Source organism: Mobula birostris, chromosome 11 (assembly GCF_030028105.1).
Source record: "Mobula birostris isolate sMobBir1 chromosome 11, sMobBir1.hap1, whole genome shotgun sequence".
Lineage (NCBI taxonomy): Eukaryota > Metazoa > Chordata > Chondrichthyes > Myliobatiformes > Myliobatidae > Mobula > Mobula birostris.
Genome location: NC_092380.1, coordinates 61535980 through 61562477, shown reverse-complemented (window position 1 = coordinate 61562477; position 26498 = coordinate 61535980). Strand labels below are relative to the sequence as shown.

General features: G+C 44.3%; 1 protein-coding gene across 2 annotated transcripts in view; it reads left to right on the top strand.

Moving 5' to 3' along the window:
- The first annotated feature begins 12547 nt into the window (after nt 1-12547).
- The window catches only part of LOC140205115 (tetraspanin-32-like), a 78239-nt gene continuing 64288 nt past the window's right edge, over nt 12548-26498 (top strand). Inside the window, exons 1-2 of one of the 2 annotated variants that reach the window (XM_072272322.1) lie at nt 12548-12740; nt 16311-16425. In XM_072272322.1, coding sequence (XP_072128423.1) covers nt 12675-12740; nt 16311-16425 — 181 coding nt within the window. In that variant the 5' untranslated portion in view covers nt 12548-12674. The remainder of the gene's footprint in view (nt 12741-16310; nt 16426-26498) is intronic. The other variant, XM_072272320.1, reaches the window with a different exon arrangement.

Here is a 26498-nt window from a genome sequence, read left to right as displayed (position 1 = left end):
TTGAATGCCACAGATCTAGCCTTCAGCAGATGACGTACCTCCTGGTTCATCCGCGGTTTTTGGTTTGGGAATGTACAGTACGTCTTTGTGGGCACACACTCATCCACACAGGTTTTAATGAAGTTGGTACAACTGCAGCATACTCATGCAGGTTCGAAGATGAATCCCTGATTACAATCCAGTCCACCGATTCAAGGCAGTCTTGTAGGTGCTCCTGTGCTTCCTTTGTCCAAATCTTCTTGGTCCTCACTGCTGGTGCTGCAGTCTTCAGTCTCTGCCTTTACTCAGGGAGTAGAAGTACAGCTAGGTGATCAGACTTCAATAGACAATAGACAATAGGTTCAGCAGTAGGCCATTCAGCCCTTCGAGCCAGCACCGCCATTCACTGTGATCATGGCTGATCATCCACAATCAGAATCCAGTTCCTGCCTTATCCCCATAACCTTTGATTCCGCTATCTTTAAGAGCTCTATCCATCCCTTTCTTGAAAACATCCAGAGACTTGGCCTCCACTGTTTTCTGAGGCAGAGCATTCCACATATCCACCACTCTCTGGGTGAAAAAGTTTTTCCTCAACTCCGTTCTAAATGGTCTACCCCTTATTCTTAAACTGTGGCCTCTGGTTTTGGACTCACCCCTCAGCGGGAACATGCTTTCTGCCTCCAGCGTGTCCAATCCCTTAATAATCTTATATGTTTCAATCAGATCCCCTCTCATCCTTCTAAATTCCAGTGTATACAAGCCCAGTCGCTCCAATCTTTCAACATATGACAGTCCCGTCATCCCAGGAATTAACCTTGTGAACCTATGCTGCACTCCCTCAATAGCAAGAATGTCCTTCCTCAAATTTGGAGAACAAAACTGCACACAGTGCTCCAGGTGTGGTCTCACCAGGGCGCTGAACAGCTGCAGAAGGACCTCTTTGCTCCTATACTCAATTCCTCTTGTTATGAAGGCCAGCATGCCATTAGCTTTCTTCACTGCCTGCTGTACCTGCATGCTTGTTTTCGGTGACTGATGTACAAGAACACCTAGATCTTGTTGTGCTTCCCCTTTTCCTAACTTGACTCCATTTAGATATAATCTGCCTTCTTGTTCTTACCACCAAAGTGGATATCCTCACATTTATCCTCATTAAACTGCATCTGTCATGCATCCGCCCACTCACCCAACCTATCCAATTCACCCTGCATTCTCATAACATCCTCCTCACATTTCACACTGCCACCCAGCTTTGTGTCACCTGCAAATTTGCTAATGTTACTTTTAATCCCTTCATCTAAATCATTAATGTATATTGTAAACAGCTGCAGTCCCAGCACTGAACCCTGCGGTACCCCAATGGTCACCACCTGCCATTCCGAAAGGGACCCGTTAATTGCTACTCTTTGTTTCCCGTCAGCCAGCCAATTTTCAATCCATGTCAGTACTCTGTCCCCAATACCATGTGCCCTAATTTTGCCCACTAATCTCCTATGTGGGACTTTATCAAAGGCTTTCTGAAAGTCCAGGTACACTACATCCACTGGCTCTCCCTTGTCCATTTTCATAGTTACACCCTCAAAAAATTCCAGAAGATTAGTCAAGCACGATTCACTCTGCCCCTCCCCCAGCTGCCTATCACCTCCCTCATGGTTCCGCCTCCTTCTACTACCCATTGTGTTTTCCCCTATTCCTTCTTCACCTTTCCTGCCTATCCCCTCCCTGCTTCCCCTCCTCCACCCCTTTATCTTTCCCCTTACTGGTTTTTCACCTGGCATCTACCAGCCTTCTCCTTCCCACCCTCCCCCCACCTTCTTTATAGGCCCCTGCCCCCTCCCTCTTCAGTCCTGACGAAGGGTCTTGGCCCGAAACGTTGACTGTTCGTTTCCATGGATGCTGCCTGACCTGCTGAGTTCCTCCAGCGTGTTGTGCATGAAGGTAAAATAAATGCAGCAAAGTACAGGGAGGAAAACCTGACGCAGTCTGCAAGAGAACTGCGACTTGGGAGAAGACTTTCTTTTCCAGCAAGACAATGACCCCAAGCATAAAGCCACAGCTACACAGGAATGGCTTAAAAACAGCAAAGTTAATGTCCTGGAGAGGCCAAGTCTGAGTCCAGACCTCAATCCAATTTCTGCGTGCCCACTGTGCTCCAAGCGAGGAACCCTGGTGCACATCCTCAGCGGCTGTGCAAGGGCACTTGGTGAGGGACGGTACAGGTGGAGGCATGATCAGGTCCTGAAGACCATCGCTGAAGCTGTCAGCGCAGGAGTTGAGTGGGCGAAGCGATCTAGACCCTCCAAGCAGACCATTGCCTTTGTCAGAGCTGGGGAGCAGCCAATACCCACCAAAAGAACATCTGCAGGCATTCTGACCTCTGCAAGGGACTGGCAGCTGTTGGTGGACCTTGAAGGGCAGCTGAAGTTCCCCAACCATATCGCAGCCACCACCCTGCGACCAGACATTGTCCTAGTGTCTGAGTCGACTTAGCAAGTGGTGCTGCTGGAGCTGACAGTCCCATGGGAAGATAGCTTGGAAGAGGCCTTTGAAAGGAAGCTCTCCAAGTACGCAGGACTGGTCAGCAACTGTCAGCAGGCTGGATGGAGAGCGAGGTGTCTCCCAGTAGAGGTTGGTTGTAGGGGATTCGAAGCCCATTCTTCAGCTAGAGCCTTCAGCATTTTGGGCATCGAGGGAGAGAGGAAGAGGAGAGAGCCATCCGCAGTACTACCGATGCGGCAGAGAGGACCTCAAGATGGCTGTGGCTCAAAAGAGGGGAGCCATGGAGTCATAAGTAGCTAGCCACCTGGACACAAGCTGGGGTCTGATCAGCCCCGGCTGGGTCACCTGGAGGAGGTTGTATGATGTTGAAAGACCCGAAACACCCGATGATTCCAGGAACATCACTGAAGATGTGTCCAGAAGCATCAATAGATGTATGTACACAGCAGAATACTGGCTGGACTTGAAAAGGGCTGTTCACTCACAATCCTTATGCAATCTGACTGAGGTTGAGCAGTTTTGTAAAGAAGAATGGGGAAAAATTGCAGTGTCCAGACATACAAAGCTGTTAGAGACTTATCAACACAGACTCAAGGCTGTAATTGCTGGCAATGGTGAATCTACTAAATACTGAGTTGAAGGGGGTGAATACTTATGCAATCAATTGTTTTGTGTTGCATATTTGTAATTAATTTAGATCATTTGTAGAGATCTTTTTTCACTTTGACACAAAACAGACTTTTTTCTGTTGACCAGTGTCAAAAAACTCAAATTAAATCCAGTGTGATTCAATGTTGTAAAACAATAAAATATGAAAACTTCCAAGGTGGTAAATACTTTTTATAGACACTGTATGCATGGATTGATCTATCTGGATGACATGCAATTAAAAGCTTTTCTAGGTGTTTTTAAAAGTTTTATTGGCAGGAGGAGAAGATGAAGGCACGCGCGGCCTCTCTGGTGAAATGATGTCGTATTTGTTAAATAGGGGCCGTGCACAATTCTGATTTGATGGAGACAGACGTTGAGAAGCACGGAGGAACATCTGGAGAAACTTCTGAAATGCCCGGTTCACTGCTGCTGGTACTGTGCGATCCAGAATCTCCGGAGGGTTGGCCCCAAATCCTCGGCTTTGCCTGTTACTGGCGGCCGGGGCTGGGGTCGAAGCGCTCGGCAGAGATGGTTCTCGGTGCTTGATGTCGGAGGGCTGGTCGGAGGCTTGAAGTTTTCAGATGACTCAGAGTCGACTGTGGTCGGGTGCTTCCAGGATGCTGCATCGGCAAGTTTGCGGCGCTGGAAGCTCCTGGCAGGGAGAGTTTTCTTCCTTCAACCATCTGCGTGATATGATGGGACTTTCGAGAGACTTCGAACTTTTTTTACCGTGTCCATGGCCTGTTCTTCATCAAGTTACGGTATTGCTTGCACTGTTGTAACTATATGTTATAATTATGTGGTTTTTGTCAGTTTTTCAGTCTTGGTCTGTCTTGTGTTTCTGTGATATCTTTCTGGAGGAACATTGTATCATTTCTTAATGCATGCATTACTAAATGACAATAAAAGAGGACTGTGTGTCCTCATAATCTAGCGAATCTAATTTATTGAGGTACAGTGTGGAGTAGGCCTTTCTGGCCCTTTGAGCTGTGTTGCCCAGCAAGCCCCGATTTAACCCTAGCCTAGTCACAGGACATTTTACTGTGACCAATTAACCTACCAACCTTTGGACTGTGGGAGGAAACGGAGCATTCTGAGGAAACACACACATTTCACGGGAAGGATATAGAAACTTCTTATAGACAGCGTTGGAATTGAACTTCAAACTCTGATGCCCTGAGCTGTATTAGAATTGAGCTAACCACTATGCTACCGTGTGCCCTCATTACACCTTCAGTGGCCTGTCGGGGGGGTCAAGAGAAATTATTTGGTGACCAGCTGATTGAAATGCACTTACGTCGGGTATATGGAAACTGTCAGCTTTATGAAGTATACTTATGTTGACACACATAATTGGCAATATTAAATTATGTAATATAAATGTCTTTGGAGAATAAAATTGATGATCTCAGAGCTAGGGTTCTGAATCAGAGGGACATTAGGACCACGTGTGTCCTTCCTTTGTTTCACGGAATCCTGGTTAATCCCTTCTGTACCGGATGCAGCGAGTCAGATCAACAGGTTTACTATACACCATCAGGATAGATCTATAGAGTCTCTCAAAAGCAGAGGTGGAGGAGTATGCTTCATGATCAACTCTTCTTGGTGCACAAATATATCAGTGCTGCCCCAATTCTGCTCACCAGACCTGGAATATCTAGCAGTAAAGTGCCATCCATTTTACCTACCGTGGGAGTACTCTGGGGTCATTTTGGTAGCAGTATACATTCCACCTCAGGCCAATATCACTCAGGCTTTAGACGATCTGAGCAATGGGATCAACATGCATGAAACAGCGCATCCTAATGCCTTCACCATCGTTTTGGGAGATTTTAACTAGGCCAGTCTGAAAAAAATCACTGAGCAACTAACACCAACAGATCACTCACCATACCAGAGGAAACAACACACTGGACCATTGTTACACCATCATCAAGAATGCCTACTGTACTATTCCACGTCCTCACTTCAGGAAAGCGGCCAGTGAGTGAGTGGGCCAGTGAAGGAGTGGAGCTTTGAGGCTTTGACTTGAGAGATTCTAGCAGTTTTGGCAGTTGGCCACAGTTGGAGAGGGGGAGAAACTGTGAAGAAGTGGCTGATTCAGTGTGCTGCGTGCATGATATGGGAGGTCAGGGACACTGATGGTGCCTCTGGCTCCTACAACTGTGGAAAATGTGTCCAGATTCAGCTTCTGAAGGACCATGTTGCAGCACTGGAGAAGCAACTGGATGACCTCAGGTTCATCCGAGAAAACGAGAGTTTTCTGGACAGGACCTACAGCGAGGTCTTTACACCGAGGATACCTGAAGAGAGAAGGGGGTGACAATGAGGAAGGAAAGAATGCTTGAAGTACCGGAGACCCCGGGGGATGTACCTCTTGTAAACAGGTTCACCCTCTTGGAAGCTGTCGGGACAGATTACACTGCCTGTCTGAGAGGCGGACAGGTCTGCGAGTCAACAATTGGCTCTGAAGCAAAGCTGAGGAGACAGACATCAGGCAGAGCCGTGGTAGTAGGGGACTCCATAGTGAGAGGTACAGAAAAGGGTTTCTGCGGCAACAGGCGAGATTTAAGGATGGTGCGTTGCCTCCCTGGTGCCAGGATCCAGGACGTCATGGATCGGGTGCAGGGAATCCTCAAGAGTGAAGGTGAATGTCCGGAGGTGGTGGTACATGTCGGCACAAATGACGTGGGGAAGAAGAGGAAAGACATTCTACAGAATGAATTCAGAGAACTCGGAAGAAGGCTGAAAGGCAGGACTTCTAGGGTGGTTATCTCCGGTTTGCTTCCAGTTCCTCGTGCTGGAGAGGGCAGGAACAGGGATTTAATGGATCTGAATGTGTGGCTGAGGAAATGGTGCAGGAAGCAAGGATTTACATTCTTGGACCACTGGGGTATGTTTTGTGGTAAGGATGAATTGTACAAAAGGGACAGGTTGCACCTTAATAAGCGGGGCACCAGCATTCTGGCAGGCAGGTTTGCCACTGCAACACGGGTGTGTTTAAACTAAGTTGTGGGGGGGAGGGGAGGAGGTGAACTGGAAACATAAGGATGGAGTTAAAGGGAAAGTGAGAATAAGAAAAGTTAAGAAAGTCAACAGAGCAGAAAGCTCAAGAAGGGATCGTACAGTATGGCCAAGTGAAATAGGAACTGATACAGGAGGTGAGGGGAGTAATGAATTAAAAGTATTGTATATGGATGCACGGAGTATAAGAAATAAAGTGGATGAGCTTGAGGCACAGTTGGAAATTGGTAAGTATGATGTTGTGTGAATAACAGAGACATGGCTTCAAGTGGACAGGGCCTGGGAAATGAATATTCAAAGGTATATGTCCTATCGAAAGGACAGACAGGTGAGCAGAGGGGGTGGGGTGGCTCTGTTGGTGAGGAATGATATTCAGTCCCTTGCGAGGGGGGACATAGAATCAGGAGACGTAGAGTCAGTATGGATAGAACTGAGAAATTCTTAGAAAGACCCTAATGGGAGTTATCTACAGGCCCCCAAACAGTAGTCTGGATGTAGGGTGTAAGTTGAATCAAGAGTTAAAATTGGCATGTCGCAAAGGTAATGCTACAGTTGTTATGGGGGATTTCAACATGCAGATAGACTGGAAGAATCAGGTTGGCACTGGACCCCAAGAAAGGGAGTTTGTGGAGTCCATCCGAGATGGATTCTTAGAACAGCTTGTACTGGAGCCTACCAGAGAGAAGGCAATTCTAGATTTAGTGTTGTGCAATGAACCGGATTTGATCAGGGACCTCGAGGATAAAGGAGCCATTAGGAGGTAGTGACCATAATATGATAAGTTTTAATCTACAATTTGAGGGGGAGAAGGGAAACTCGGAAGTGTCAGTATTACAGTTGAACAAAGGGAACTATGGTGCTATGAGGGAGAAGCTGGCCAAAGTTCAATGGAACAATACCCTAGCAGGGATGACAGTGGAACAGCAATGGCAAGTGTTTCTGGGATTAATGCGGAAGGTGCAGGATCAGTTCATTCCAAAGAGGAAGAAAGATCCTAAGGGGAGTAAGGGGAGGCCGTGGCTGACAAAGGAAGTAAAGGACAGTATAAATATAAAAGAGAAGAAGTATAACATAGCAAAGATGAGTGGGAAGCCGGAGGATTGGAAAACTTTTAAAGAGCAACAGAAGATAACTAAAAAGGTAATACACGGAGAAAAAATGAGGTATGAAGGTAAACTAGCCAAGAATATAAAGGAGGATAGTAAAAGCTTCTTTAGGTATGTGAAAAGGAAAAAAATAGTTAAGACCAAAATTGTGCCCTTGAAGACAGAAATGGGGGAATTTATTATGGGGAACAAGGAAATGGCAGATGAGTTGAACAGGTGCTTTGGATCTGTCTTCACTAGGGAAGACACAAACAATCTCCCAGATATAATAGTGGCCAAAGGACCTAGGGTAATGGATGAACTGAAGGTAATCTACATTAGGCAGGAAATGGTGTTGGATAGACTGTAGGGTCTGAAGGCTGATAAGTCCCCGGGACCTGATGGTCTGCATCCCAGGGTATTTAAGGAGGTGGCTTTAGAAATCGTGGACGCATTGGTAATCATTTTCCAATGTTCTATAGATTCAGCATCAGTTCCTGTGGATTGGAGGGTGGCTAATGTTGTCCCACTTTTCAAGAAAGGAGGGAGAGAGAAAACAGGGAATTATAGACCGGTTAGCCTGACGTTAGTGGTGGGAAAGATGCTGGAGTCAATTATAAAAGATGAAATTACGACACACTTGGATAGCAGTAACTGGATAGGTCCGAGTCAGAATGGATTTACAGAAAGCCTTATCCTGCGGACATCTCAAATGTCCTCTTTCTTTAAGGATCGTGGTTTCCCTTCTGCCGTCATCAATGATGCCCTCACCCGCATCTCCTCCATTTCCCACACTTCAGCCCTCATCCCATCCTCCCGTCACTACAACAGGGACAGAGTTCCCCTTGTCCTCACCTACCACCCCACCAGCCTCCGGATCCAGCACATTATCCTTTGCAACTTCCGCCACCTTCAATAAGACCCCACCACTAGGCACATCTTTCCCTCTCTATCCCTCTCCGCTTTCCGCAGGGATCGTTCCCTCTGTGACTCCCTGTTCCACACGTCCCTCCCCATGGATCTCCCACCCGGCACTTATCCCTGTAAGCGTAAGTGCTACACCTGTCCCTACACCTCCTCTCTCACCATCATTCAGGGCCCCAAACAGTCCTTCCAGGTGAGGCAACATTTCACTTGTGAGTTTGTTGGGGTCATCTATTGCATCCGGTGCTCCCGGTGCGGCCTCCTCTACATTGGTGAAACCCGACGCAAATTGGGGGACTGCTTCGTCGAGCACCTCCGCTCCATCTGCCACAACAGACAGGATCTCCCGGTTGCCACCCATTTCAACTCTGCTTCATATTCCCATTCAGATATGTCCATACATGGCCTCCTCTACTGCCATGATGGGGCCAAACTCAGGTTGGAGGAGCAACACCTCATATACCGCCTGGGTAGTCTCCAGCCCCTGGGCATGAATGTTGAATTCTCCAACATCCGGTAATTCCCTGCCCCTGCTTTCCCCCAGCCCAGTTTCATTCTGCCCCCTCCTCCAGCTGCCTATCACCTCCTGCATGGTTCCGTCTCCTTCTACTACCCATTGTATTTTCCCCTATTCCTTCTTCACCTTTCCTGCCTATCCCCTCCCTGCTTCCCCTCCCCCACCCCTTGATCTTTCCCCTTACTGGTTTTTCACCTGGAACCTACCAGCCTTCTCCTTCCCACCATCCCCCCACCTTCTTTACAGGGCCTCTGCCCCTTCCCTCTTCAGTCCTGACAAAGGGTCACAGCCCGAAACGTTGACTGTTCGTTTCCATGGATGCTGCCCGACCTGCTGAGTTCCTCCAGCGTGTTGTGCATGTTACTTTGACCCCAGCATCTGCAGAGAATTTTGTGTTTTTATTTTACCTTCTACCTTCACAAGCCTTCCAGGGCCTGCTGTAGTGAAGCATCCCCACAGCATAATGTAGCTACCACCATGCTTCACTGTAGGGATGGTGTGTTTTTGATTTTTGGTTTCATCAGATCATTGAACTTTCTTCCAGCTGATTTCAGAGTCTCCCACACATATTCTAGCAAACCTCAGCTAAGATTTCATGTGAGTTTTTTCAACGGTGTCTTTCTCTTTGTCACTCTCCCATAAAGCTGCGACTGGTGAAGAACCTGGGCAACAGTTGTTCTATATACAGTCTCTCCCATCTCAGCCACTGAAGCTTGTAACTCCTCCAGAGTTGTCATGGGTCTCTTGGTGGCCTCCCTCACTAGTCCCCTTCTTGCACGGTCACTCAGTTTTTGAGGACACCCTGCTCTAGGCAGATTTACAGCTGTGCCATATTCTTTCCATTCCTCATGATTGATAAGTATACTCCAAGGAATATTCAGTGACTTGGAAACTTTCTTGAATCCATCTCCTGACTTGTGCTTTTCAATAACTTTTTCATGGAGTTGCTTAGAGTTTTCTTTTGTCTTCATGGTGTAGGTTTTGCCAGGATTCTGACTCACCAGCAGATGGACCTTTACTACATCAGTATATTTTACTACAATCAGTTGAAACACCTTGACTGAACACAGGTCTCCAAAAACAGATCTCTTTTTTTCTGTTGATCAGTGTCAAAAAAGCCAAATTAAATCCACTGTGATTCAGTGTTGTAAAACAATAAAACACGAAAACTGCCAAGGAGGGTGAATGTTTTTTATAGGCACTGTAAGTACAGAGAAATATTAAAAAGGAAAACAGATTGCAGAATATAGTGTTACAATTACAAAAAAAATACATTATTGATAGATAAATAAAGTGCATTGGCTACGATGAGGTATGGTAGCTGGAGAGATCAAGAGTCATTCTTTACCACCCTTTAGGTCTATTCAAGAGTTCGATTAACCGTGTGATAGAAGCTGTCCCTGAGTCTGGTGATACATGCTGTCAAGATTTTGCATCTACTGCTTGATGGGAAAGGGAAGAACAGAGAATAACGGGAGAGGGGAGGGGAGGGGTTCTTCATTATGTTTGCTGCTTTCCAAAGGCAGCAGGAAGAGTGGACAGAGTCTACGGAGGGGAAGGTGATTTGTGTGATGACCTGGGCTGTATAAAGGACTCTGCAATTTTTTGGTGGTATTGGCTAGAGCAAGTGGAATGCTTTCTAGTGCACCTGTAATAACTGGTACGAGTCATCAGGAACATACTGAGCCTGCTGGGGAAGTGGAGGTATCAGTGTGCTTTTTTGGATCATAACAGTCATATCACTGACCCAGGACCTATTGCTGATATTTACACACAGGGGCTCGAAACTCTCAACCTGACACAGCCAGGAGCTGGAGTTGAGGCAGTTGCCTCTAAAGCCTGTAATGAATCAATTATTTCAAATAACAATAGGTTCAATAGGTACATTTAATGTCAGAGAAATGTATACAATATACATCCTGAAATTCTTTTTCTTCGCAAGCATCCACGAAAACAGAGGAGTACCCCCAAAGTATGAACAACAGTTAAAACGTTAGAACCTGGAAGCTGTCACCCCAGCTCCCCCCTTCCACGCACAAGCAGCAGCAAGGCAACGACCCCCACCAGCAAAAGAGTATTGGCGCCCTCCACCAAGCACTCAAGCGTGCAGCAAAGCATCAATAAAGACACAGACTTGCAGTACCCCAAAGACTAATCGTTCATCTGATGTACTCTCTCACGCTAATAAGGGAAAAAGAGGTGTCCCTGTTTCACAGCGAGAGGAGAGGCTCACTGATTTATGATATTAAAAGTCTGTTGCATCGCTTTTTCCGAGCTCTGCACCCAGAGAATCGGCCCCAGGGCTCAGCTCTCTGGACACACAGCCCACGGCAGCTAACCTGCTGCTCCTGATGTTCCGTGTTCTCCCACGACGCCTCGGTCAGGGGCACCGGCCTGAATCAACCTGTCTCTGGAGCCACAAAAACCCGGCACCCTGAAGATGAGCTAGTCTTCCAGGCCGCGACCTTGGGATATCGAAAAGTGGCCTGTTGTGAGGCCCTGAGAGCAGATCCCATTCCCACAAAGAACCGATATCAGAGTGTAACTCCAGGTCAGGGCCTTCAAAAGAACCTTGAAAGGGAAAAAAAGAGATTTCAAAGATAGAAATAGAGCTGCTTCCGAAGGTACAAGCAAAGGAGTTGCTGTTTAGCACCATCTTGACTTTGCTCCACCTTCTCTCTGCTTTACATCCCCTAAAGAAGTGTTTTGTTTAAACTACCTTTCCTGCTAGCTGTTCATTTGTTTCCAGCTCTTTACACTTTCAAAAATCTGAGGCGCAAAGAGACTTGGGAGTCCTCGTGCAGGATTCCCTAAGGGTTGATTTACAAATTGAGGAAGGCAAATACGATGTTAGCACTGATTTCAAAAGGACTAGCATATAAAAGCAAGGATGTAATGTCGAGGCTTTATAAAACACTGATGAGGCCTCACTTGGAGTACTGTGAGCAGTTTTGGGTCCATTATCTAAGAAAGGATATGCTGACATTGGAGAGGGTTCAAGGTAGGTTCATGGAAATGATTTTGGGATTGAAGGGTTTGTCATATTGGGAGTGTTTAATAGCTCTGGGCTTCTACACAGTGGAACTCAGAAAAAAATGAGGGGTGACCTTATTGAAACTTAATGAATGTCGAAAGACCTCGGTAAAGTGATGTGGAGACAATGGTCCCCATGAAGGGGGAGTCTAGAACCAGAGGACACAGCCTCAGAATAGAGGGGTAATCTTTTATAATGGCGATGGGGAGGAATTTCATGAGCCAGAGAGTGGTGAATCTGTGAAACAGGTGGCCATGGAGGCCAAGTCATTGGGTACATTTAGGGCAGAGGTTAATATATTCTTGATTAGTCAGGGCATGACAGAATGCAGGGAGAAGGCAGAAGAGTGGGGCTGAGAGGTAAAATGGATCAGTCATGATGAAATGGTGGAGCAGACTCAATGGGCCAAATGGCCTAATTCTGCTCCTGTATCTTATGGTCTAAAGTACAAAGCAGTACATCCAACCTTTTCTTACTACACTGCGTCTGACTTGTGTTCGTGTTTCTATATGCGTCCTGCCTTTGTTTTCAGTGAAGCCCAAAATTATTTGATGCAACTGCAAGCTATTTCCCACCTCTTTGTTCAAGAACAACACGGATCCCCCGTGCCAAAACAGTGTTTTTCCGTAGTTCATCGTACATCTGACGAGATTATTAAATTTGCCAATTTGAGGACCACATTTTACAAATGCGATTTATCATTTGATGATCCCATTTATGTGGATTACCGCGTCTAGAGCTTTCAACAGATGGTTAAGCAGATAAATATTCGTAATTACATTTATAGTTGCTCTCAGTTGACTATCGGCATAAAAGTCACGCCCAAAAACAGAGACGCAAAGCCGTGCCGAGCGCCCGAAGCGAGCTGATCTGTATCAGGTTGAATTGTCGCTGACTGACGATGCCGAAGAACAGCCCGCGTCTTTTTGTAACTTGAAAAGTGAACATAGTTACAAACATGGGGATCAGGTGCCTGATCAGAACCACAACATACCAGCTGCTGGGCATCAGCTTCATCGTTATGGTAAATTTCAAAATCATTAATGGTAGTATTAATAATAACCGGTTAATTCTGAAGTAGCGCATTCGTGCTATGCTGGTTCATGTTTTTAAAACCTTCTGCGGGAGACTAAAGCAACTAATATTGAAGTTCGTTATTTTACTTTAAATAATGTTTAGTTTAAAAACTAACATTTAGTTTATTTTTACGTACAGACAATTTCCTTAGCGAATACTGCAAGTCCTGGAATAGTAAACGGACACTCGTGATGTGCATCGTTTTTAAAACGCTTTTAAAAGTTGGGTTAAGTCTGTGCACAAGGTTCAGATTCTTACCGTTTTTTAAGACCTTCGACCTCCCCACTCCCCACATCATCCCCTCGGACCCTCCCCTTAGGGTGTTACCAGTGGGAGTTTGTGAATACAAGGGTTCTTTGACCGTGAGTAGCGCCATTGGTGGCAATCACTTCCTGGTGCCTACTCGTCCTTAAACTGAGGGGGAACATGACAGTAATGTCAGCTTGTTCCCCATTTATGAACTCACCAGATGAAAGAAGGGTTACTTTTAATTTTGGGCAACACACTACCAGGAAGAAGATTAAAGCCTCTACTCCATTGCAACCCACCTAGTCTTTAGAAAAAAAAAACTTGCCTTCAGTTGACAGGATTGACCCTGACTGAGCCTGTTACTATAATTCACCAACCTAGTTCCTCTTTGACCAGACTATTTATAGCTTTCGGCACTGCTATAAAGAACCCAATCCAAGCTTGAGAACAACACCTTATCTTCATCCCAGACTCACTGTATTCTCTCAAACTCAATACCAGCTGAATTCCTCAAATGTAGGTAGCATTATTTTTGTTTGTAACAGAACTTGCCATTCTGTCACCTCTCTCACTGTTCTTTTTTCTCTTGTTTGGTCTAGATTGCCAAACACATGCCACATACTTACTATAAAAGCAACACATTATACTGACCAAGCCACTCAATCTAATCTCCACATTTAAGTACTTCCTTGGTTAGATTGCTTTCTTTGATGTCTAATACAATTTAGAGTCTCAGAGTCAAGTTGATGATATGTGCGGCCAAGGCAACCAAGTCTATTATTCCCTGAAAGTCGCAACGCAGGTTGATAGGATGGTGAAGAAGGCAAATGACATGCTTGTTTTCACAGATAGGAACATAATACATTCATGTTAATTTGTTACTTTACAACTTAATTAAGCACTCCTTCAGCAGTTCTTGGAGTATTGTGTGGAGTTCTGGTCTCTGCACTATAGGAAGGATGTGATTATAATGGAGAGAATTCAGAGGCGATTCATCAGGATGTTGCCTGAGTTGGAGGATTTAAGATATGGGGAAAAATTGGACAGGCTGGGCTTGCTTTCCATGGAACAAAGACTGGAAGGATGTCCCAATGGATTTGTATAAGACTCTTAGAAGCACAGATAAGGTATATCATGCTCGTCTTTTTCTCATGATCAGGATATCAAAAACAAGGGGGCAAAGGTAAAAAGAAGGACTGGTTCATATCTGGAACAAACAGCCAGAAGAGATGCTGGGATCAGATAAAATCATAACATTTAAGAGCTACTTAGACAGACAAATAGGCATTTAATAAGCAAGATATAAAAAGATATGGAACTAATTCAAGCAAATGGGATTCGTGTAGATGGGAGTAATCAACAGTATGGACAAAATCTATCTTGGTCTCTTCAATAGACCTTCAGTTTAGTATCAGATTGCTTTATGTTCCTGGCCCCTTGCCTAATAAGAGTAGAATTGAAATATTTTAATATTGCATCCAGAATTATCAATAGTTAATTACAACCACAATCTGTACTTACTCATTGTTGCTTGCTGTCTGTTCATTGGAAATGGAAGTTCTTGCTGACCAACCTGCAGAATTATACTTTTTGGAAAGATCCCTTTCAGTAGCTGTTAACCAACTGGGAACAAGAGCCCAGCCTACAAATTTCTCTTTGTTATCAGACAAATTCCATTACTATTCTGTCCACTTAGCTTATCTTTCAATGTCATGAAAATGAAAATGGATTAAACAGCCCAACCCTTGCCAAGAATATCTCAAAATTCCCACAAAAGCAGGCTGAGTGTTGTTGCATCCAAGTCCACACACATTGCACCAAAATCCCACCTTTCCGACAAGGACTGCTCCTTAGGAATTTTTTCATTCAGAGTGTGGTTGGATTCTGGAACACACTGCCTGAAGCAGAGGCTCTTGCAACATTTAAGCAGCACCTGGACAAGCACTTGAACTGCCAAAGTATAGGAGGTTATGGGCCAAGTGGTACGGTAGTGTAGTGTTTAGCGCAGTGCCTTATCGTGGTTTAATTCCTGACGCTGTTCGCGAGGGCTTTGTACATTCTTCCTCTAACCACATTGATTTCCTCTGGGTGCTCAGGATTCCTCCCACATTCCAAAGATGTACAGGTTAGGGTCAGTAAGTTACGGGCATGGTATGTTAGTGCCAGAAGCATGGCAACACTTGTGGGCTACCCCAGTACATTTTCAGACCCAAATAACACGTTTCAATGTACGTGAGATGAATAAAACTAATCTTTCTTTTTCTTTTTTTTTTCCCATTCTGACATGTCTATCCATGGCCTCCTCTACTGTAAAGATGAAGCCACACTCAGGTTGGAGGAACAACACCTTATATTCCGTCTGGGTAGCCTCCAACCTGATGGCATGAACATCGACTTCTCTAACTTCCACTAATGCCCCACCTCCCCCTCGTACCCCATCTGTTACTTATTTTTATACACACATTCTTTCTCTCACTCTCCTTTTTCTCCCTCTGTCCCTCTGAATATACCCCTTGCCCATCCTCTGGGTCCCCCCCCTCTCTTTCTTCCCAGACCTCCTGTCCCATGATCCTCTCTTATCTCTTTTGCCAATCACCTGTCCAGCTCTTGGCTCTATCCCTCCCCCTCCTGTCTTCTCCTATCATTTTGGATCTCCCCCTCCCCCTCCAACTTTCAAATCCCTTACTCACCCTTCCTTCAGTTTGTCCTGACGAAGGGTCTCGGCCTGAAACGTTGACTGCACCTCTTCCTAGAGATGCTGCCTGGCCTGCTGCGTTCACCAGCAACTTTTATGTGTGTTGCTTTCTTTTTCTTTAACTGGGACTAGTGGAGATGGGTACTTGATGGACAACATGGACACAGTGGCATAAGACTCTGTACCAGTTAACTTTGATTCTCTTTGGGCAACTTGAAGATTACAGTTTCATTTGCCATAATTTCTTGGTCCAAGTTATTTTCAGTAGTTCACATTTAAGCCAGAGTCAGACTTGTAGCTGATTTGTTGACGATTAAGTGAAAAGAAGACCAAATAGTTGTCAGAAAATGTAGCAAGAAAAAAAAATCTGGAGGAGAAAGCACCAATTTTTATGGCAGCAGATAAAGGAATAGTTTAGTGATCTGGAAATTCGATGGGGAGAAGCATTGGAGTGGAGTGAAACAAAGATTCAATAAAATGTTTACTTTATCATCATTCCTGTCTTGTAATGAACAGTTTTGCTCAGTCTACACCCTTGCATCTGATTACTTTCCCTGTTGTGTTTTGTACCAGCTCTTTGGAGTTGCAGTTGCTGCAGTTACCTTATGGACCTGCTTCAATGACAAACTTTATGTTATCCGCAATGTCACAATTGAATCAAACCAATATGCTAAAATGCATGATCTAGGTAAGTTTGCATGCAGACAGGTGAGAAATTGATATACTGAAAAAAGACCTTTCTTCAGTCCTATTGAATACATGTCCTGCTAATGTAGCATAGTTTTCTGACAGGACTCTTATATAACAGAATATTATTAAAATAATGTGATTGCAACAACTTTATTATTTAATCTATTTAATTATTCATTCTCGATAGAAGTTAAATTATACCTAAAATGAGAATTGAGTTGAAGGTCCAGTGTGAATTGTGATATGAATCACTATGGATATTGACTTTGATTTGGTACAACGTATATTGGATTACACTGGATAGGAACAGATACTGTCTTTAGAAAGTTACATTGTTTACATTTATTTATTCATGGAATATAGAAATTTCAGGCAAATCTGGCATGCATTCCCCATTCTAAATCGCCCAGGCCCAGATTTAGACCAGGGTATGCAAAGGTAGCATAGATCATAAGACGATAAGACACAGAAGCAGAATTAGCCACTTGGCCCATTGAGTCTGCTCTGCCATTCCATCATGGCTGATTTATTATACCACTCAGCCCCATTCTCCTACCTTCTCCCCAGATCTTTGACACCCTTATTAATCAAGAACCTATAAGTCTCTGCTTTAAATATACCCAATGGCAGCTGTCTGTGGCAATGAATTCCACAGATTCACCACCCTCTGGCTAAAGAAATTCCTCCTAATCTCTGTGTTAAAAGGACATCTTGGTATTCTGAGGCTATGCTCTCTGGCCTTGCACTCCTCCACTATAGGAAATATCTGCATGTCCACACTATCCTGGCCTTTCAAATATTTGATAGGTTTCAATGGAATTCCCCCTCATTCTTCTAAGCTCCAGCAAGTACAGGTCCAGAGCCATCAAACACTCCTCATACATTAACCTTTTCATTCCTGGGATCATTCATGTCAGCCTCCTCTGGACCCTCTCCAATGCCAGCACATCTTTTCTTAGATACGGAGGCCAAAACTACTCACAATACTCCAAGTATGGTATGCCTAATGCCTTATAAAGCCTCAACATTACATCCTTGCTTTATATTCCAGTCCTCGAAATTATTGCTAACACTGTATTTGCCTTCCTTCCCACCAATTCAACCTGCAAGTTAACTTTTAGGGAAACTTGCATGAGAACTCCCAAGTCACTTTGCACCTCTGATTTCAGAATTTAAATAATAATCTATGCTTTATTCCTTCTACCAAAATGCATAACCATATTCTTTCCAACACTGTATTCCATCTGCCACTTCCTTGCTCATTCTCCTAATCACTCTGTCCTTCTGCAGACTCCCTGCTTCCTCAACACTACCTGCCCCTCCACCTATCTTTGTATCGCCCGCAAATTTGACCACAAAGCCATCAATTCAATTGTCCAAATTATTGACATATAATGTGAAAGGAGGCGGTCCCAACAGCGACCCCTGTGGAACGCCAGTAGTCACCAGCAGCCAATAAGAACAGGCACCCTTTATCCCCCCCTTCTTTGCCTCCTCCCAATCAGCCAATCTTCTATCCATGGTGGTACCTTTCCTGTAATACCATGGGCTCTTGCTAAGCAACCTCATGTGCAACACCTTATCAAGGGTTTTCTGAAAATCCAAGTAAACAACATCCACCGAGTCTCCTGTCTCTCTTGACTGTTGTTTCCTCAAAGAATTCCGACAGATTTGTCTGGCCAGATTTCCCCTTAAGGAAACCATGCTGACTTCGACCTATTTTATCATGTCTGCAAGTACCCTGAAACCTCATCCTTAATAATATTTCATTTGCTGAAGTATATTAATGGGTTAAATGGATTTTTGCAATAAATAAGTTGCTTCATGGCTACCGTGGACCATATTAACTCAGATTTTACTTCATTATATTTAAAATCCCTAGCCTGATGGGATTCAAACTCCTGTCTCTGGATTGATAATCTAGAACACTGACTGACTGCTAGTTTGCTAACTGAACCGTCACTTAACTGTATCCCATATCTAGCTAGAATGAAAAACTTCTGCCTCTGGCGTTAACAGTTTGACATATCAATAACTTGTGTTTTTTGAAGAGCTTTAACACAAATACCACCCCAGATAGGTTATACACTGCCAAATGGGGAAAAAAAAATCAACACTGATAAAAGGATGGAAATACCAGGAAGGCAAGTAAAAGTTTGATTAAAGTAATATGATTTAAAGGACAGTTGTGAAGGAACAGAGAAATGTGAATATAATCATGGAAGTAACACACATAAAAGTTGCTGGTGAACGCAGCAGGCCAGGCAGCATCTGTATGAAGAGGTACAGTCGACGTTTCAGGCCGAGACCCTTCGTCAGGACTAATTGAGAGAAGAGGTAGTAAGAGATTAGAAAGTGGGAGGGGGAGGGGGAGATCCAAAATGATAGAAGACAGGAGGGGGAGGGATGGAGCCAAGAGCTGGACAGTTGATTGGCAAAAGGGATATGAGAGAATCATGGGACGAGAGGCTCTCTATCCCTTTTGCCAATCAACTGTCCAGCTCCTGGCTCCATCCCTCCCTCTCCTATCTTCTACTATCATTTTGGATCTCCCCCTCCCCCTCCAACTTTCAAATCTCTTACTAGCTCTTCTTTCAGTTAGTCCTGACGAAGGGTCTTGGCCCAAAACGTCGACTGTACCTCTTCCTAGAGATGCTGCCTGGCCTGCTGCATTCACCAGCAACTTTTATGTGTGTTGCTTGAAATTCCAGCATCTGAAGATTTCCTCGTGTTTGCATAATCATGAAAGTGATGGATAAGGACTGTGGTGTATGTACAAGAAACTTGAACTGGAGGAATGTAGAACTCAGATCATGGATCTCAGCTTTCCTACATCAGTATACACAGATCCCAAATTCTCCCCTCCATGTTGCTCCCCATCCTATCACTTGGTGTTGCTGCTCCTCCCTATTTTTGAAGATAATCTTACTAGCTAATTTGGGATATTTACAATATCAAAAACTTGCATTGTGACTGGGATTTCCATCTATAATACGCAGAGATGTCCAAGGCCTTCTATAATGTTATTGGATAATAAAACAATGATTATCAGAATGTAGGGTATAAGAGGCAAGATAGAGCATGAAAAGCTAACTTGCACAAAACAGAACACAGAACAGAATTTCTGGTGAAGGGTCTCAGCCTGAAACATCAACTGTTTACTCTTTTCTGTGGATGCTGCCTGACCTGCTGAGTTCCTCCAGCACTGTGTGTGTGTGTGTGTGTGTGTGTGTGTGTGTGTGTGTGTGTGTGTGTGTGTGTGTATGTCGCTTTGTATCTCCAGCATCTCTGCAGGCTGTCTTGTGTTTTTAATGACAGACTGCCTCATCGTGGGTTGTATGTCCTACAAGGATCTGATCACTTCTATTCACCAATGATTTGGACCTGAAAATTGGAAGTTTCAAAATTTCAAAATTTTTTTTGGAGATACTAAATTGGGGCATGCTGCTAATGTAGAAGGGAGCTGAAAAAGTACAGGAAGATATCAAAAGATTTGTAATTGGTCATTGTCTTGTCAAGTAAGAAACAATACTGATAAGTTAAGATCGTAAACTTTGGTAGTAAAAGTAAGGATGATACATCAGGGTAAGTTATTTTTCCATATTTGTGTGTTTAAAAAGTATTGTATAAATGAAAGGTATGATTTACTCAGAAAGATATCTGGATGGATTTGTTGGAAATGATAATTTATTACCAGCATGCAATGAGGATGTGTATTCAAAGATTGAAGTTGTGATGACTTGTTCGGGAAAGTTTTGCATTTAATTTTATTACATCTCTCAGGGAGTAGGAGATGAGGGAGCAGTATATTCTGTGACTAATGTATGGTGTGGCTAATGGAGCTGTACTCTGTATTTTGCTACATTGCTGCTCTGCAGTGTTTGATTTTGAAAGTACCTGAAATGGAAAACATATTATTTTATACCAATTGCCTTGGTAATTTAAGTTCTTCATATGGTTGTAATGAAGTGACAGTGGAATGGGTCTGGCCAGAAAAGTTCCAGAGATGAATTTTGTTGTTTAATGTAGTTTTTGGGTATAAATTTTGTTTGGCTGTAGCACATGAAATAAAATTGCTGCATTGCAGACAAACTGAGAGGTACCTGCTACCCATGTTAGCAGCCTTAGTATAATTTAGTGAAAGTGCCCATCATCACACCACAGAACTGATGTGATTTTTTTCTGTTCATCATAACACCAAACCATTGAATCAGTTACACTCAATGAAAGTAACTTGGGAAAATCAAACAAACTGCTTCCAGCTCAATTGTATTTACACTTTAATGTTGAATCAGTCAGAGAAGTATTCCCAGATACAGTAAAAACGATGGAAGGTGCATCCTTTGTACTTTGTAATAAAACATAGAATAGTACAGCACAGTACAGGCCATTTGGCCCACAATGTTGGGCCGACTCTCAAACCCTGCCTCCCACATAACTCCCACCTTAAATTCCTCCATATACCTGTCTAGTAGTCTCTTAAATTTCACTAGTGTATCTGCCTCCACCACTGACTCGGGCAGTGTATTCCAGGCACCAACCACTTTCTGAGTAAAAAACTTTTCTCTAATATTCCCCTTGAAGTTCCTGCCCCTTACATTAAAGCCATGTCCTCTTGTATTGAGCAGTGGTGCCCTGGGGAAGAGACGCTGGCTATCCACTCTATCTATTCCTCTTAATATCCTGTATACCTCTATCATGTCTCCTTTCATCCTCCTTCTCTCTAAAGAGTAAAGCCCTAGCTCCCTTAATCTCTGATCATAATGCATACTCTCTAAACCAGGCAGCATCCTGGTAAATCTCCTCTGTACCCTTTCCAATGCTCCCACATCCTTCCTATAGTGAGGCGACCAAAAATGGACACAGTACTCCAAATGTGGCCTAACCAGAGTTTTATAGAGCTGCATCATTACCTCGCGACTCTTAAACTCTGTCCCTCGACTTATGAAAGCTAACACCCCATAAGCTTTCTTAATGACCCTACCTGTGAGGCAACTTTCAGGGATCTGTGGACATGTACCCCCAGATCCCTCTGCTCCTCCACACTACCCAAGTATCCTGCCATTTACTTTGTACTCTGCCTTGGAGTTTGTCCTTCCAAAGTGTACCACATCACACTTCTCCGGGTTGAACTCCATCTGCCACTTCTCCATAAGACCATAAGACAAGGGAGCAGAAGTCAGCCATTCGGCCCATTGAGTCTGCTCCGCCATTTTATCATGAGCTGATCCATTCTCCCATGTAGTCCCACTCCCCCACCTTCTCACCATAACCTTTGATGCCCTGGCTACTCAGATACCTATCAGTCTCTGCCTTAGATACACCCAATGACCTGGCCTCCACTGCCTCCCGTGGCAACAAATTCCATAGATTCACCACCCTCTGACTAAAAAAATTTCTTCACATTTCTGTTCTGAATGGGCACCCTTCAATCCTTAAGTCATGCTCTCTTGTACTAGACTCCCCCATCATGGGAAACAACTTTGCCACATCCACACTGTCCACGCCTTTCAACATTCGAAATGTTTCTATGAGGTCCCCCCTCATTCTTCTAAACTCCAAGGAATATAGTCCAAGAGTGGACAAACGTTCCTCATATGTTAACCCTCTCATTCCCGGAATCATTCTAGTGAATCTTCTCTGTACCCTCTCCAACGTCAGCACATCCTTTCTTGAATAAGGAGACCAAAACTGTCCACAGTACTCCAAGTGAGGTCTCACCAGCGCCTTATAGAGCCTCAACTGGTGACCGGCAGCCAACCAGAATAGGATCCCTTTATTCCCACTCTGTTTCCTGCCAATCAGCCAACGCTCTATCCACGTATGTAACTTTCCCGTAATTCCACGGGCTCTTATCTTGTTAAGTAGCGTCATGTGCAGCACCTTGTCAGAGGCCTTCTGAAAATCCAAATATACAACATCCACTGCATCTCCCTTGTCTAGCCTACTGGTAATTTCCTCAAAAAATTGTAATAGGTTTGTCAGGCAGGATTTTCCTTTAAGGAACCCATGCTGAGTTCTGCCTATCTTGTCATATGCCTCCAGGTACTCTGTAACCTCATCCTTGACAATCGACTCCAACAACTTCCCAACCACCGATGTCAAGCTAACAGGTCTATAATTTCCTTTTTGCTTCCTTGCCCCCTTCTTAAATAGCAGAGTGACATTTGCAATCTTCCAGTCAGCCGGAACCATGCCAGAATCTATCAACTTTTGAAAGATCAGCGCTAATGCCTCCACAATCTCCACAGCTACTTCCTTCAGAACACGCAGGTGCATTCCATCTGGTCCGGGAGATTTATCTACCTTTAGACTATTCAGCTTCCTGAGTACTTTCTCTGTCGTAATTGTGACTGCGCACACTTCTCTTCCTTGCCACCCTTGAGTGTCTGGTATACTGCTGATGTCTTCCTCAGTGAAGACTGATGCAAAATACTCGTTCAGTTCCTCTGCCATCTCCTTATCTCCCATTACAATTTCTCCAGCATCATTTTCTATCGGTCCAATATCTACTCTCACCTGTCTTTTACTCTTTATATACTTGAAAAAGCTTTTAGTATCCTCTTTGATATTATTTGCTAGCTTGCTTTCATAGTTAATCTTTTCCCTCTTAATGACCTTCTTGGTTTCCTTTTGTAAGGTTTTAAAAACTTCCCAATCCTCTGTCTTCCCACTAATTTTTGCTTCCTTGTATGCCCTCTCCTTTGCTTTAACTTTGGCTTTGACTTCTCTTGTCAACCACGGTTGCATCCTTTTTCCACTCGAAAATTTCTTCTTTTTTGGAATATACCCATCTTGCACCTTCCTCACTTCTCGCAAAAACTCCAGCCACTGCTGCTCTGCTGTCTTTCCCGCCAGTGTCCCTTTCCAGTCAACTTTGGCCAGTTCCTCTCTCGTGCCACTGTAATTTCCTTTACTCCACTGAAATACCGACACATCAGATTTCGGCTTCTCTTTTTCTGATTTCACAGTGAAATCAATCATGTTATGATCACTGTCTCCTAAGGGTTCCTTGGCCTCAATCTCTCTAATCACCTCCGGTTCATTACACAATACCCAATCCAGTACAGCCGATCCCCTAGTGGGCTCCACAACAAGCTGTTCTAAAAAGCCATCTCGCAGACATTATACAAATTCTCTCTCTTGAGATCCAGTGCTGACCTGATTTTCCCAATCCACTCGCATGTTAAAATCCCCCACAATTATCATAACATTGCCCTTCTGACAAGCCTTTTCTATTTCCAGTTGTAATTTGTAGTCCACATCCCTGCAGCTGTTTGGAGGCCTATAAATAACTGCCATCAGGGTCCTTTTACCCTGGCTATTTCTTAGCTCAACCCATAAAGAGGTATATCACCTCTTTCTAATGATTTAATATCATTTCTTACCAATAAAGCCATGCCTTCCCCTCTGCCTACCTTCCTATCCTTCCGATACACCGTGTATCCTTGGACGTTCAGCTCCCAGAGACATGCATCCTTTAGCCAGGTCTCAGTGATGGCCACAATATCATACCTGCCAATCTGTAGCTGTACAACAAGATCATCCACCTTATTCGTTATGCTGCGTGCATTAAGTACAACATCTTAAGACCAGTATTTGATACTTTTCGCTTTGATTTCACTGCAACTCATCCCAATGGCTACAAATTTGCCCCATCACCTGCCTGTCTTTCCTGACATCTTTACTGCTCACTATCTTAGATTTATTTCTGTTTTCCCCTTCCTCCGCTCTGTCATTCTGGTTCCCATCCCCCTGCCAAATTAGTTTAAACCCTCCCTAACAGCTCTATTAAACTTTCCCACCAGGATATTGGTCCCCTTCGGGTTCAGGTGTAACCTGTTCTTTTTGAACAGGTCATACTTCCCCCAGAAGGGATCCCAATTATCCAAAAATCTGAAGCCCTGCCCCCTACATCAGTCTCTCAGCCACGCATTCATCTGCCTGATCCTACTATTCTTGCCCTCGCTAGCAGGTGGCACAGGTAACAATCCTGAGATTACTACCCTGGAGGTCCTGCTTCTCAGCTTCCTTCCTAACTCCTGGAAATCTCTCTTCAGGATCTCCTCTTTTGTCCTATCTATGTCATTGGTACCAACATGTACCAAGACAACTGGCTGCTCACCCTCCCCCTTCAGAATATTCTGGACCCGATCCGAGACACTCTGTACCCTGGCACCTGAGAGGCAACACACCATGTGGGTATCTCTACCAGGCTCACAGAATCTCCTGCCCGTTCCCCTGACTATGGAATCCCCTACGACTACCGCATTTCTCTTCTCCCTCCTTCTCTCCTGCACAACAGCGCCAGGCTCAGTGCCAGAGACCCGGTCACCGTGGGCGTCCCCTGTCAGGTCAACCCCCTCAACAGCATCCAGAACAAGTTATTGCTGAGGGGGACAGCCACAGGTGTGCTCTCCGCTATCCGGGCATTTCCCTCCCCTCTCTTGACAGTGACCCAGTTTTCTGACCTCTGTAGCCTAGGGATGACTAGCTCCCTGTAGCTCCTGTCTATCACCTCTTCACTTTCCCCAATAAGCAGTGGGTCACTTCAGGCCACTTCTGCATCCTATCAACGTCTCTCTACAATCTTCGACAATCCTCTACACTATCTACAACACCACCAACCTTTGTGTTGTCTGCAAACTTGCCAACCCACCCTTCTACCCCCACATCCAGGTCGTTAATAAAAATCACAAAAAGTAGAGGTCCCAGAACCAATCCCTGTGGGACACCACTAGTCACAACCCTCCAATCCGAATGTACTCCCTCCAGCATGACCCTCTGCCTTCTGCAGGCAAGCCAATCCTGAATCCACCTGGCCAAACTTCGCTGGATCCCATGCCTTCTGACTTTCTGAATAAGCCTACCGTGTGGAACCTTGTCAAATGCCTTACTAAAATCTATGTAGATCACATCTACTACACTACCATGATCTATATGCCTGGTCACCTCCTCAAAGAACTCTATCAGGCTTGTTAGACACGATCTGACCTTCACAAAGCCTTGCTGACTGTCCCTGATCAGACCATGATTCTCTAAATGCCCATTATCCTATTTCTAAGAATTTTTTCCAACAGCTTTCCCACCACAGATGTAAGGCTCACTGGTCTATAATTATCCGGACTATTCCTACTACCTTTTTCAAACAAGGGAACAACATTCGCCTCCAACAGGAATTCTGCAGATGCTGGAAATTCAAGCAACACACATCAAAGTTGCTGGTGAACGCAGCAGGCCAAGCAGCATCTGTAGGAAGAGGTGCAGTCGACGTTTCAGGCTGAGACCCTTCATCAGAACTAACTGAAGGAAGAGTGAGTAAGGGATTTTCATTCGCCTCCCTCCAGTCCTCCGGTACCATTCCTGTGGACAATGAGGACATAATGATACTGATAATGCTGGACTTAGCTAGGTGAAAAACTTCTCCTCAGTGAAGTACCATACTAATTTATAGAATAATTTCTTAGACCAAACTGAGGCGCAGAAACATGCAACTGTGGTTTATATATTATACATGCTACTTGTACCGAACACAACAAATAACTAAACCTTTTCGCGCAGCCTCTTGCAGGCCATGTGTCTGACTACTGCTCATAGCCTCACCCAGACTGTGTGTCCGATCGCTGCTCACTGTCTCTTTCAAGTTACCGCTCATGGCTTCTCCTGGGCCAGGCACTGAGAAGTCAGGGTATTAAGGGAAACAAATATTGTAGTTCCAAATTGATAAGAATACTAAAGGATGTAGGATTATAAGCAGGAAGGAAAACTTAAGGAGGTTTCAAGAGGAAATTGACAAGCCAAGTAAGTGGGTGAAAACATGGTGATGGAGGATAAAATGGAAATTTACTTTGCTGTACAGAACAGAAGGGAATAGTATTTATAAATGTAAATGGGAAGGGATTAGGCGGTGTAGATTTTCAAAGTGATCTAAGTGTGTTTGTGCACATGCCACAGAAACCCAATGCGCAAGGTCAATAATCATTTAGAGACATATGATATTTTGATCTATATTATGAGAGGATTTGAACCTAGGAATAAGGAAGTGTTTCTGCATTTGCATAAGGCCTGGGT